The sequence below is a fragment of the Mycteria americana genome, chromosome Z, assembly GCF_035582795.1.
Source record: "Mycteria americana isolate JAX WOST 10 ecotype Jacksonville Zoo and Gardens chromosome Z, USCA_MyAme_1.0, whole genome shotgun sequence".
NCBI classification, from domain to species: domain Eukaryota; kingdom Metazoa; phylum Chordata; class Aves; order Ciconiiformes; family Ciconiidae; genus Mycteria; species Mycteria americana.
The window spans coordinates 6,762,289-6,777,205 of record NC_134396.1 but is presented as its reverse complement, the minus strand read 5'-3'; the positions used below and the strand labels follow the sequence as shown (position 1 = coordinate 6,777,205).

Sequence of the window (14,917 nt, the reverse complement as noted above, 5' to 3'; positions counted from 1 at the left end):
AGAAAGTTGATGCGGATGCTGCTGGAAGACTGGCCACGCTACTGGGCCTATCCTTCTCTGAGTGGCCTTTTGTATAACTGTTACATCAGTACTCCATGCTTTTACAAACCTTTTTTCCCCACTCTCCTGTCACACTGTTACTGTTATACATGCTGGAACACATTAGTCTCTTCTCTCCTGGCGGTAGGAGGATTCCTACCGCCAGTCTCAGCCTCTGCCACAGGTAGAAAACAGCTGGAGGGGTGGCAGGAGGCACGGGGACTCCTTAAGCAGGAAAGAAAGTTTGCCAAAATTATGGGAGGGAGAGAGAATGGATGATCATGACTAATCCTTAGAATAGAAGGATTAATTCACTGACAGAAAGATGCTTCTTTGCCAGCTGAAGAAACTCACCCCGCTGTCAGAAAAATGCAAAATTTGTCTTGACACTGATGACCTTCCACTCACAACTTGCAACTGTAGGAAGAATTTGCAGTTTGCTGCCCCTCATTTGCTCCCACCCCATTTAGAAGAAATCATTACCTGGAAGGGCTATGTGAGATAGTGGTTTGTTGATAATTGGAAGATGCAGGACTACCACGCATGGAATTCTGAGAAATATTAAACTGCGACATCATCATCCCTATTAAAAAGAAGATAGTAGCATTACTTTACACACATTTCCTTTTTAATCAAGGAAGTCTCTCATTTCAGAAATTATTATATACAAAGAGATTAGGAACTTTACAGACATTAACATCATCTACCCACAACTGTTAGAAAACATTAGAAATTATCAATTCCATGTAAGATGTGCATTTTACATCATGACATAAAAAAAGTGTTCCCTAAAGTACTGTTAATTCAGTTATAAATATTAACAGTAATTCCTTCCTCTGTTCCTTAGAGCTTCCCAAGCAAAAGCCTACTAGTAAATAGAACCATTTTATAATAGGACATATATTCACACCCCAGGCTGGTGTGTACAGTACTCAGTGCCAATAAGTAAAAGACCTGGAAACTTCACAAGTCAGAAGAACACAGAAAACTTATCTCCAGTTTTTAGAGCAAGTACATCAAACAATCATCTCAGGCTGAGTGCTGCAAGATATTCTCACCGGTCTCATAATGCCTTAGTGGTTCCTTTCTACCCAGGGACAAAAGTTTTCTATTCCACCTCCGCTACACTTATAAGGAATGTTACCAAAGAAGGTGCTGAAATATTTCAATTGCAAAGCAGAACCAGTATCCCAACTGTAGGCTCCCACAGCCTATAGATCCCCACAGTTATGCTTTGGAAATTCAGGAGTTGTACTAGCTGGAAAGACACAAGTACCAATGTGCTTGAAACTAATTAATTTAAGAGGCATTTGGAGAATGCCCTTAATTTGCTTGAACTTTTGGTCAGCCCTGAAGTGGTCAGGCAGTTGGACTAGATGATCATTGTAGGTCCCTTCCAAATGAAATACTCTATTCTACTCTAACTCACATCATTATTAGGGAGAATTTAAAGGAATCTTTTTTTCCCCTCTCTTCCATACAGGTATAAAGAATTCCCTAACAACAGCACGACACTGGAAGTTGAAGTGATGCAGAAACACAAAAACTTAAATGAATTTTAAGTTATTTTAATGACAGAGTTTAAAGTCTTGCAGCTAAAACAGTGTCAGAATTCACGTGCACACTGCAGCTTGGGAAGCCACAGCAAGTGATCCACAGCTGTGGGTAAAAGCACATCGGTAGTACAAATATTTTAAACCGAAGGTTAGACAGAAGGCTGACTGAAGTCCCCAAACCAAAGTGTTTGGGAGCTGTCAATCCTTCAATTGCTATCACCGATTTCAGTTACTGCAATATTCACACAAGCAAAACTAGTTTCAGAAATCCTCCCTGTCACCCTCTTTTCTCTTCCCCTCTCCCCAGCAGAGATGTGATAATCCCCCAGGAATGCAGCCGTTACTACCTCCCGGTAGGTGTGAAGTGCTGCATTCCAAGTACATTACACGAAAACTAGCCCAGAGCACGAGCTAAAGTCCCAATGTTGTGCTGAAAAAAAAAATCAGAGACCTCCATACTTCAATACAGTGGACATTTCATTGTCCCGAGTAACAGAATGGGACTTCTCAACTCCTGCAAAATTTGTTTAAATGGACACTAGTTGCCTCACACAGAGGCAAGTGAGGAGAAAACTCCAGGGGTTTTGTGTTCAAGGCAGCGCCAGGCGTGCCCACCTCTCACTGCCACTCTCAACGCGTCTAGGTACAATATCTTAGTCGAACTAGTAACCCTTAACATTCATGTACAGACAGCTGACAGAATGTGCCCGTAGGAGCATGAACTATACAGATGAAGTTTCACTTTATGCTTATAGCACGGACTGCACTTCTAAAATACTTTAAATGTATATCTATTTATTTTCTCCTCCCTAGATTTAAAACACGTTTTGAACCACAGATGTGGTAGGTTTTGGTTTAAAAGGATGACAGAAAATATATAAATGAATCTGGTTTTAATGCCATTTTAAAAAACCCTAAAATTATTCTGTGATGGACAGCTCTAACTTCTCTGTATCTGTTGGGGGGGACAGGACATGGGAGGAACAATCTAGGTAACTTAAAAAGAAAAAAGAAGAAAAAAAAACCCCAACAAAACCAAATAAAAAAACAGCAACCAACCAACCAACAACAAAAACCCCAGTGTCTCCAAAATTTCCAGACAGATAATAAGTATACCTGATAATGATGTAATGAGAAAGAAGTAAAAATAAGCCCCAAACATTTAGACTAAAAAGGAGTTGAAATTAGTCTGTGACCATTAGCACTAAAATATCTTCTTGTACATTTTTTACACTGTTGTCATATCACTAAGCAGCAGATTTATGGCTCCACTGTGCATTTCTGTACCTTAAATATTTAAGAATTTCTTTGAAATGCAACCTTAATTTTGCATGTTGGTAATGTTCAGGTTTGAGATAACATCAACCTAGCAGTAATGTGGGATAACATTACTAGAATGAGTTTCCCTAACACATACTCCCAGATTTGACTATGATTTTTTTGCTTGGAAAAAAGCGATACGTATAAATCCATTTTAGCATTCCTACTAAATGACAAAGAATGCACTACATAAAAATGCAGCTCAGAGTCACAGAAAACGTCTTGTATGATTAAACCATATTTAAGCTAGGACGGCTCACCAACAGGTGATTTTTCAGTTAAATATACACTCTTGTTGCAAGTGCATGCCTGCAAAGTTTCTCCCTTTTACAGGCACACGTGCACTTAATTCCTGTATAAATGAAAAAAATTATCCAAGTAATTGATGTTTATGGAAAGATGCGTAAGATTTTAATCCCCCAAAATTGACAAGTTCTGATAAATAGCTTAGAGTGAATATTAAGTCCTTTCTGAACCCTAACCAATGATATGAATACTAACCAATTGCAATACACTATTTTAGCTCATCTTCCAACACATATCTGCTGAAAGAAAAAGCCAAAGTGTTGAGAGGGAAAAAGAGAAAAAATTATTATGAAAACGGAAATGAAATAATATCTTAATTTTAAATAAATAATTATAAAGAAATCTACCTCACTCATACACTACAAGATGCAGGACAGATGTAGGTGCAAGATGCCTCCCAGAACTTTCTATGTCATCTGATGAAAAAGGTCTAAAATAAAATTAACATTTTGCCACTGTATAAAGTTAGGCCTGACACTGCATGGTGATGTAACTTAGCCTGTTCAGACAACCTGGTAATAGAAAACAGTTTGAAAAATATAACTAAAAATCTAATCTAAAAATCTAAGCTGTATGAAGACTGTTTCGACAGTGGGACTGTTATCAAAAGACAGGAAATAAGAGTTCGAACATTGCTGCTACGTTACCTCAAATGAAATACGCCAGCAATAGGGCGGGGTGGGAGGTGGAAAAATGGGGGATGCCCACTCAGGACACTAAGCGAAAGAAGTGTCCACGTAACGCATCCTTCTTGCGCTATTTGTTCATCATATCTAAGAACAATTCTTGCTCAAAACTTACGTTTTGACTACAGATCAACATGAACTTGGGAAAACACATCAGCACAGAATTCTGCTTGTGCTTTACCTTATATTCACAAGAATTCAAAACATAGTATTTAGCTTTCTGAAGGTGCCTTTATTTCCTGACAAACTGTACTGAACCAAGAATTTTATTCTGTGTTTAATGTAATTCTTTAGCCAGGTGATCTTCCTGTTCTTGCATCAGAAATGAAGGCGAAGAGAAATGAATTTGAGTTCACTTTGTCCATACTAATGCTGGAACAAACACTCAAGGGATCATGGTGCACAAACCCATCCCAGGCTGAGTAAATAGACAGGGGGTCCTGCTGCCTTCGCTCCTTCTCAATTGTGGGTATTACAAATACGGGATCACAGTACCCAGCACTGACTTCACCACATGCTGGACTCAACAGAAGGCGGATGGACAATATTCAGAAGGAAGACAGTAAGGAAAGCAGAAGAGATGAATTTGAAATACTAGAAAAGAGCCTAAACTTCATTCTTCTAGTTGGCAAAATCCATTACATAAGATCTCTACCAGACCCCCAATGGTTCTAAAAATCATGACTCTACAAAGGTTACAGTATCTGTTCAGAAAGAAGAAAACCTAATCTTTGCTGCCCCAACACATCAGTATAGCCTCCTTCAGCGTTGGAGATCTGAATGGGACATAGTAACAGCTAATAAGGCTACCACAATTTGCCAGCATCTAGCTTAAAGATCCACCTATTTCCAGGTAAGTGTGTGGCCTTTTTCCATTGAAAATAAAGTCACATTTCACCTAGTTTTTCCAAACATTCATTCCAGGGCCTTCTTCCTCTCAAAATTATTTGTTTACAGCTATGCTTTTCCCTTCTTCCCCCTTTCTTTCCAATTTTCAGATTTCACACTTACATTGCAATGCTTGCACTCATACAAGTATTCAGAATTATGTAAAATAAAATTAAATATTCAAGGCATTTTTAAAGTCTGATCTGTTCTGGTTCTCTGAAACCACTTTGTTAACTTTACTAAAGTAGCATCAACTATTCTTTTAAGTTTCCTGTTGAATTATTTTTTATTCTGTATTAATACCTTCCTTCAAGCATAGGCCAAAGCACATTTACTAAAGATAGAGGTGCTTTTATTTCATTAAGGATTATTCTTAACCTATTCAATCAAGCTGCAAAAGTGTTTCTCCCTGTGAAGCACAGAATTAGCAAAAATCAGAAAGAAAGTAACTAGCTTTGTCGTCGTCTTTCAAAAGCCCCTGCTAGAACAGATAATTTCAAAAATGATGTCTCACTTCTGCACTTGCAAAAAATTGTTTTACTCTACAAAACTGGTGGAAAACTGAATTTAAGCATATGTTCTTTGTGGGACCACTCTGCAAACTGGCAGGACAGTCACAACTCTTCAACACGCACATCTTTTTCTGATGAAAAATCATTCTCTGCCACAGCCACCACTAAACATGGGATCTGGAGACTGTTTTCAGAGCTTAAATTTCAGGATATATGTATCAATGAACTTACAGATATTTAGCACTGCCTTTCACATTTTCATTCCAGGAAATTTCTGCATTCTTTCAAGGAACTTTGTGTTCTGTCCTTAGCAAGTTCTTTTCAAATATTGTATGGCTTTTTACTCACTAGCCTAGGTGAACGAACCTACTAATCTCATTTTATTGTTTTTCCCCTCCAAAAACACCCTACACTTCCTATCCCCTGTGGACTCCAGTAACACTTCTATCTATATCTCTACAGTGCTAGCAAAGCTTTATCCTCACACTGTGGAAACTCTGGAAATTCTCCTACTCATTTCATACTTTGGTATTGGTACTTCAGGTGCATGTCTCCAGATCTACAACTAGAATCTGTCCAATTAATCCTTTGCTTGGTCTCTCTCTTTCATCTTTGCTATCCAGTAGTATATCTCACTACACCTCAGAGGAGAATTAGATGTCAAAACAGTAATATCTGTAGGGCACACCAAATTACTGAGACGAGGAATGGCCGACAGGAGCTGTTAAGTGTGGTTCATTCAACCTTATTCCTTACTCCAGAACTACTAAGAACTACCACTGCAATGATACACTATAATGGTACAGATTTTCAGTAAGATCAAGGCATATTTTTCCAACTTCGATTATTTACTAACACAAATATATGAACCTAGCCATAAAGAAATTCAAATGAAATTATTTTAAAATAAAATCCAATCACTCATCCTAGAGATTAAACTTTGTAGTGAAGATAAACATTTTTTACTAAAGTACCTGGTAGAGTTTATTTCCATGGTTATTCTAATACAACCACTCTTAGAAGATGTCAAGGTACATAGCTTTATATCACTATCAAATACAAGGTAAGGCATAAATATCATAGTTGTACTCCACATATATTTGTGGTTAGTATCAGTCCCCTAAACTTACAGAACAACATAAAATGCAATCAATAAATAATCAAAAATCCTTACCGCTTTGTACCCCGTATCTGTTTTGCATGCTTTTCTCCCTGAAAACATTAGGATTCCTTGCCAGGATAGCCTGCAGCAAGACTGGTATATCTCCCTCTGGATCATCACTGCCAAGGTTATCTTTCAACTCTCTGGAATTGTGGAAGTAAGCAAATAAAGAGGCAAATGCATTTTCAAATTATAAGAAACTATGAGTCAAGTAAAAAAAAACAACAAACAAAACCCAAAACAAAAAAACCAAAACCAAAATGAAAGAAGACAATTTACTGTTAAAATACAGAAAAAAACCAAGTCTGCAAAGCACTGTTCCCTGCCTCTATTTTTTTTTCCTCTCTTCTTTAAGGAATGGCAGAAGAGGTATTTCTACTAGTCTTCAAAATTATTTTCTGTTACTAAGCTCTTATATATACAAGGCTTTCCGTTTCAGACAATTATAAAAAGTTTCTTATGCCTACTTTTATATCGTGATCTTCTCCATAAAAGAACGCTTTGGTGTAACATCAAAAAAAGTATAATTGTAGTAGTGGAAATAACATATGCATGAATGTATAACATTCAGGTTGCAGCCCAATGTTCTGAGAATCTTTTATTTTAAAAAGGGAAATTGGCATATCTTTGACATCACAGGGTTCCCTCTGAACCATAAAAAAAAAGTAATGGATTTTCTATAAATGCATCTGTGCTTTCTCTTATTGTTTGCTTTGAGGACTTTTAAAAGCTAGTTCCATTTGATCAAAACAATTGATTGGAACATGTAGGAAAAAGACAGGGTTGTCAACATAAGACAATTCTAAGGACACCAGGGAAAAATTAAAAACAAAACAAACCAAAAAATTAACAAAAAGAGAATACATTAACATACTTGCTGGTTCAATTCTTAAAATATTTAAGTTCAAAACCTAATCAGAATTGATATGGGTCTTACCCAGGTGCCTCAGAAAATCTTGGGTTTTGTGTAAATACTGGGTATATTTGTCTATGCACATTATTAACCAAAGCAGAACAAATGAGTATTGCCCAATCAACACCACAAAGTCTGCAATCCTAACTAGCAACAATGGAATAAGCAGCAAATCTATAAAATAACCCCCATGGTTATGCATAAGGGCTGCTGGACAATTATTAACGTTCTGACTGACTGAAATATTTGGCTCTCATATAGCAGTCATTTGCTAGGCAAGCCTAATAAAAAACCCGCATATTCTAATTTTCAGATTCTCACAAACATCCTTCTCAATGCAGTTAATTTTGATTTCCAGGGATAAGGATGGTGATCTGGTATAGCTGAAGTTCAAAATACATACATGTGATCTGTTGACACCTGATTGAGACTGTGGACGAGCTGTGAAACCAGATTTTCATCCCTGCAAGCCAGAAGGCAGTTCACCTCTTCGGCTATCCGTCCATTGAAAAGCAGGCTTTTTGTTGTTGTAGCAGGTAAAGGTGATGGAAGAGGCAGCTGGTTCAAAACTGTTACCAGAAAACAGAAAGGAGTACAGAATCATTTCATGAAGCACAAGCATACAAATATGGACACCTTCTTACTCTGTCATGTGATTAAGAAAGAAAACTTGACAACCGCATTTAAAAGATAGGGAAGATTTCTGGATTTTTTTTTAATCATGAATACACACACAAAGGCCGGACTTCTTTTAAAACAAAGTAATGCAGTCAAGTCCACAAGTTATATTACTATATTATTGTAAATATTTAATTGTGCTAAGGCAAGTATTATAAATAAAAACACACTTTTAAACATTCCAGAATATTAAGTTATTTAATATGTTATGGCAGCTTTCCCTTGGAGCCAAAAGCATTGATAAAGGAAGGAAAAGCAAAATCCTCGTAGTTGCATGCAGTACTGCAAGTGCATTGAATATGTACTTTAGGTTTTCTACTCTGATCCTCACATTTAATTAGTGTTTCCACTTTGTATGGCCAGGGTAGATTAAAAAACAAAAACAAAAAAACCCACCAACCCACCAAAAAAACCCCAAACAACTCAATAACCAATTTAAACCACTAATTAAATTCTCAGTTTATTCTTCTCTTGTTGTATTTATTTCTACGTACGTCATCTTCTCAAGAAAAGGCTAGTATCATTGGTTAGTATGATCACTAAAATGTCAATTCAGTCAATATACCTATTCACAAATCTTGGGAAAAAGATTTAATTAAAACACCCATCACTATTTCAATCAGATTATAAATCAGCACACTGTACTTTCAGGGGGCATTCGTAGGTCTACAGACATAACAGGGAAGTGTACCATATAAGAAGCCTTGACCAGATGACTGGCAGAGCTACACAGACAAGAAGAGAGTAAGCCAGAAGAGGCCAAAAAGCTAGCTACATAGAGAAGTCACTTTCATGGGTCCATGAAAACAAGTTGACTCTAACTTGAAGTTCCCAGGCTGATTACAGGTCTGAGATAAAGGTTTTAACTGAACCAGTAGAAATAGCTTCAGAAAAAAACAACTTAAGTGAAATACACTCTTCCAGCTCTTTTATATTTTGAAATTCTTTATTCAAAAAAAAGGGGGGGGGGGGGGGGGGATTCCTGTATTTTCCCCCCATATAATGTATATCATTACTGTATTTAGAAAGAAACTGCAATTCAAATAGAAATGTATACTATATTAAAATAGCTAGCTTTCATTACTTGCATCAGATTACCTTGAATGTACCAGAAACTTGGAAAAATTAGCAAGATCAGCAAAACATATTTATTAAAACAGTATAAATTCAGCTAGTTAACTAGCCTGCTCTACTGCCTCTAGTCATCATGTCCTCCATGTTTTTAAGGCAACAGATCTTGCCCATTCCAGTTCCTTCTTTTCACACAGAGAAAAATAAGGTGAAACAGTTACAAGCCTTTCTCTTTCAGCTGCTCCTGAGTTTCTAAACATCAGATAAATACGACAGATAAAGAAGCAAATGCACCTAAGACAAGAGCTAATCCCACCAAAGGTAGTTCAGTGTTTCAAGAAACTCTTGCACCAGGAGCCTGGCCAGTGACTTCTACCAGTTAAGCATTTTGACTTTCTTTAGAACCTTACCTGCAAATACTTAATGATGGAAAACTGCCCATAGCCCGGAAACTTATTATTTGCATCCTGATGGTCCATTATTAAACACACATAATGATACATATATACACATCTAAATACATAAGCAGTGTCTTCCAATTTGACATTTCAGAATATCAGAAGGACATGAAGAAGTGGGTTTTTTTCCTCCAATACATCTGCTTTTTTCACTCTAGGCAATTAAATTCAATTGCTGGGTATATACTTCCAGTGTCTCTTGGAAAGTCTCCAAATTTCAACAGTATAATAATAAAAACAAGAGCTTAGAAGAAGCACCTGGGTCACTCAGTCCAATTATGCTCAGACAGACAACTGAGCTATAAACTCCTTCTTACACTTTATAAACAAGATGCGTATTTGTCCCAACTGCTCTTATTGCAATGGTAGTTCTGGGACCTCATTATAGTAATAATAAATCTCCTCTTAGTTTTCACTAGGAATTTATTTTTGGTTACATTATAACCATTTGGGTTTGTGCCAGTTATCAGCTTTTAATGTAAATAGTTCTTTTCCTTTCCTTGCATTTTGTCTTCCTGACATATTTAAAGACAGGAAACACACCTCATCTGCTCCTTTTGTAGGCTGAACAGCTAAGAAGGAAGACTCATAAGTTCAGCTGGTTATTTCCATTCTAGCAGCCATTCTTTGCACCTATTAATTAAAGCAACTTTTTGTACCTTGTCTGGAACTAGGTTTCAAGTATATTCAGCATATTCCACAACTCTCTTTAGTTAGTTGAGCATAACTCGAATCCTCTCTCTCTCTTTCTCTTCAGTGAAGATGATGAGATGTATGTTTTAGAGAAGTATTTTATCATTTATATGTTTTTCTTTATTTGTGGGGTACCTAGATATGCTACCTAATGATATTACAAACGAACAATGAATTCCTATATTTTGTTTCAGGTTTCCTTAAGGCTTTTTTTAACCTACATTTCATTTCATTTCATTTCATTTCATTTCATGTTTAAATTAGCATGTTTTATTTGAATAGTTTTTTAAAATTCAAGCCGTAAGAAAAGTAACATTTTTAATGCCAATCTGATTTTAAACAGATTTACCTTTAAGAACTTTTAAAATAAAACTATTTTTAGTATTTTGAAAGTGCAGGTATTTACCAAAGAGGTAGAAAACAGCATAGCAAAGACAAGAAAAAGAAGAGTACTTACGGTCTGTAAGACTAGCAATCCCTGCAAGAGTAGTGATGGGAACATGAGGCATATCCCCATTCATCCTGAAGTTCTGGGATAGTAATGCCTATACAGATATTTTAGTTCAGGTGCCAGCTATCATTACTTCCCATCTCCCAAGCACTAAAAAAAAAACAAAACCAAAAACAAATGAAAATTCTCAGTTTACTTTTTCAGAATTTCAAATTCAGTAACATAAATGAAACACAGACCATACCCTCAGCTGCATACTAAGTAAAATTTGTCAAGAGTGGGTAGAACAATGTAGATTTTAAATATCAAATGGTATTAAGCAATCAAAAGGAAAGCTTCTGGTCTCAGACGCAGAGCCCTTCACCAAAAAAGATGCAAGATAAGGCAATCAAAAGAGAATGTGCTCAGGTTATACAGTACCAACTCAAAAATCGGTAACAAAACTTCTGTTAGTTCACACTGCAGTGGACAGCACATAATGCATAACCAGTTTAAGTAATTAGCTGCTGTATTCGCTTCCTGGTTTTGCAGAAGGAGATATTTTTTATATAAGAAGAGGCTAAGCAAAGGAGTAATTTACAGATGCAAAAATCAAGGAGTAAACAAAGGGACAAATACAAGATCTCAGTATATTTTAAAAGTAGTAGCTATTTCAAAATTGATCTGAAAATATCTCTTTAATATTAAACACTGTCTGGTCAAACTACCACCAGAAACTGTATCACTCCCTCCACAAAAAGAAAAGGTTCAGCCACCACTGAACTAGCTTGTTTATTTCCTATAAAACAGCACAGTTTATATTCAACTGCTGAAAAAGGAATTTGTTCACTCAGTTTTCACTAACTATAAAGATCCCAACTGTAATGAAGTCCACACTACTAAAAAAAACCCCAAAAGGTCATCGCAATAATTTCAACTGCGGTTCCAAAACAACAAAAATTTACAAAGATAACATATTACAATCAGCTATTATACTGATGAAATGACAAAAACCAAACATGATATTTTCTGAAGACAAAACAAAATAAATTAAAGGAAAGGAATTTGATATACATGTGGCTACTTATCATAGACAGGCACCTGTGTTAACAGTTTGGGAAACAGTAAAAAGACTTCTTCTGTAAGCATTTATGTTATCTACTGAAGCTGCTGAAATCATGATTTGTTTACGCTTACTTTACGCTTTTACGATTACTTTACGCTTACAAGCCAACATTTTTGAGAATTACATATACAATACATACAAACCAAAAGATCACTGTCATTTCCTTAGTAATTTTTATCTCATTCTTTCTTATGCCACACTAACAGTAATATATAGGACACTGCTGCTAATAAATACATATAGATTCCAAGAAGACAAGGAAACTGAATGTTATAAGTCTTTTTCCTGCTCAAAGTTTTCATGAACTACTGAAGTTAACTTTTGAAAGTTTCCCCTATCTACACACAACTGAATTCTTTGAAAAAAATACCAACACTGAGGTTAAACAGAACTGACAATGAGTCGACTTCCTTTGCTGCACCTGCCACAGTCTCATTCTCACCACTAAATTACATTTGTTTATTAAAATATAGTACATTACAGGTACAGAAATCTAGTTAAGGAACCTGCTACAGATAGATATTCTGTGTGGGTTGTTGTAGTTGGTTTTTTTTAATCCAGGAGAAAACAGCCTTCAAACAGGCAGAACAGTTTCAAACACTACCCAATACTCAAGGGTTTTCACCCCAAACGAATACCAATATATACAGAATTTCAGTGGTTTCTTAGTTCCATAAATAAGCAATTCTTTAAAAAAAAAAAAGGAAAGGAAAAAAAAAAGAGAAAAAAGAAAAAAAAAAAAAAAGAAAAGAGGACCTAACTTTTCCCACAATGAGTCTGCAACAGCAAACCCACAGGAGCTAACACTTTTAGAATTTAAGTTTTCATTGAAAGGTTGGCAATTAAAGAAATTAAAGAACACCTTTCACACATAAATTATATTACAATAAAAAGGTCATGTCTGATGATCTCTTCTCTCCTGACTGAAACTGCATCAAAGCTGACTAAGGCCACGTCACTAGTCAGTATTATTGGAAATCCTGTATGTAACACAGAAAGAAGAAAAAACAAGGAAAAAAAAATCTGTTCACTTTCCCTTCCTGATCACGTTGGAAAGCTGTAAACATCAGAGGCTGTCACTACTAATTCAAGTTCTTTGCTGATATCGCTGCCACAATAATTAAACTATACAGATATTCAATGGGAAAAATTCCTCCAAAACCAGACACTTAAATTAGAAACCTTCTCCACAGATACATGATAGGAAACCTGAACTGGCAAGATCCAGACCTGAGAGTGGAGCACGTGCAGCAACCTAGGATACTCAGGGGAAGAGTAAACTTTCTTTGTAAGAGGAGAGTAGAAGGGGTTGGCTTGTTTAGCTAGCAAAACAAAGGTCAAGAGGGGATGTGGTTGCTCTCTCTAAGGCAGTCAAAGAAGGTTACAAAGGAAGAATGCTACAGGGCAATGCTAACACAACAATAAATGGGGGCATGAATGCAAGCAAGAAGAAAATCAGAACAGAGCTTCTCACCATCAGAGCTGGCACTTTCTGGAACAGCCTTCCATTAGGAGTAGTAGAGATAAGCAACACCATTACTTTAAAGGTGGATCATACAGATGTTGCAGAAGGGACAGGATGTGGTTGCCTGCACCAGCTGGGAACTAAGCACAGCGATTCAAGAAGTCTGTCTCTTACACTACCAAGTTTTTGTAAGTATGATGATGTGAGTAAACAGATGAGAGTAAACAAAAGACAAAGAGAGACTGATGGGATTAAGTGATGGGATTAGTTTATACAAAAAACACAATATGAAGAAACCACATAGGAATATCTGGATCCAAATACTACATCTGTTGTGTTGAGAGCAAAATTGCGTCTGTTATACAACTGGCAAACAAGGTGGGATTCAATTCCAGAACTAAAGACCGAAATCCAGGGAAACTAGAACTCAAATTTAATGTCACTGAGAATTAGTAAACTCACTCATTTAAGGAATTTAAAATATCAAGCAGTTAGGGGAAAAAAATTGACAGCTCAAGATGAGATAGGTTCTTTCATACCAAACATCAGAACAGCATGCAACATAATGGCTTGACTGACAGACAAGTTTTGTTGTGGTTTTTTTTTTTTCCCATTCCCCAAGTGTAACAAGAGTTAGAAGTACTACATTGTAGCAGCTCACAATTAGTCAAGAAGAATAAACATTTTTCAGTATTTAGAAAATTTTACATTATCAGCTTTGTACAATAGCTATTACCAGTAGTACAGCATTTCTACCTCTAGACTGAAAAAATGAAACTGTTAGTTATATTAGCTGAATTAAGGAAATCAAAGAACTGCTGCATTGGAAAGCTTTTAAACAATGCATCAGAGTGCAGCGTAGCAGTTCAAACAGAGAAGTAGAAATCCAGTTTACATACATGCAAATGCGGTCTTGCATAGTCAGTATATATGTATTTAGGCCCTTGCTTCTTTGTATGAAACAACGGATACTGTAAAAGGTATTTCCGGGAGGAAGAAACTACAGTGCACAAAGGAAGTGATACAAAGAAACCTTCAGTAAAGGGAAAACAGTGAAATGGCAGCATATATTGAGAATAATATATGAAAAATCTATCATAATCATATACAATAATAAAGTGAAACCAAGCCAAGATAGCAAGGAAAGTAATATTAAAGAAGTTTATGCTACAGATAATAAGTACACATTTAAAGTGCTACTTCTGTATGTTATTTTCTTCCCTTTTTTTTGTCAATTATGTATATTCTCCTTTACTGCAAATTAATATTCCAAAGAAAATTCCTATCAAAATTTTAAATTTAAAATGTGGGTTGATGGGTTTTGGTATTTTTTTTTTTTAAATAGAAAGTAAGTATGTGTGGTAAAACAGTCCATAATATGGACATGGAAAATACTGATTGCCTTCAGTGGCACAAGGTTTGGGCTTTGTCATGTGGATCCTCTCTACAACTCATCTCTCTAGATATTCTGCATTTCTCGCCATAGTACCTGATTAATGGTAGAGTGGAAAGCTAACAGGAAAAAAAAAATCTTTAGAGAGAATGGACAGGAATGGGTAAAATTAAGGGAGGAAGAGAGGATGAAAGTAAGTTGTGAACAAGTTAGGTGATGAT

The 14,917-nt window shown here is 36.1% G+C and overlaps 1 protein-coding gene across 7 annotated transcripts in view; it reads right to left on the bottom strand.

Annotated features, from left to right (window-relative positions):
- Positions 1–14,917, bottom strand: part of NIPBL (NIPBL cohesin loading factor) — a 160,092-nt gene that overhangs the window by 92,374 nt on the left and 52,801 nt on the right. For all 7 annotated transcript variants that reach the window (XM_075488533.1, XM_075488532.1, XM_075488535.1 and 4 more), the window contains 4 exons: positions 10,740–10,883; positions 7,786–7,951; positions 6,482–6,612; positions 523–622 (listed from right to left, as the gene is read on the bottom strand). In XM_075488533.1, coding sequence (XP_075344648.1) covers positions 523–622; positions 6,482–6,612; positions 7,786–7,951; positions 10,740–10,803 — 461 coding nt within the window. In that variant the 5' untranslated portion in view covers positions 10,804–10,883. The remainder of the gene's footprint in view (positions 1–522; positions 623–6,481; positions 6,613–7,785; positions 7,952–10,739; positions 10,884–14,917) is intronic.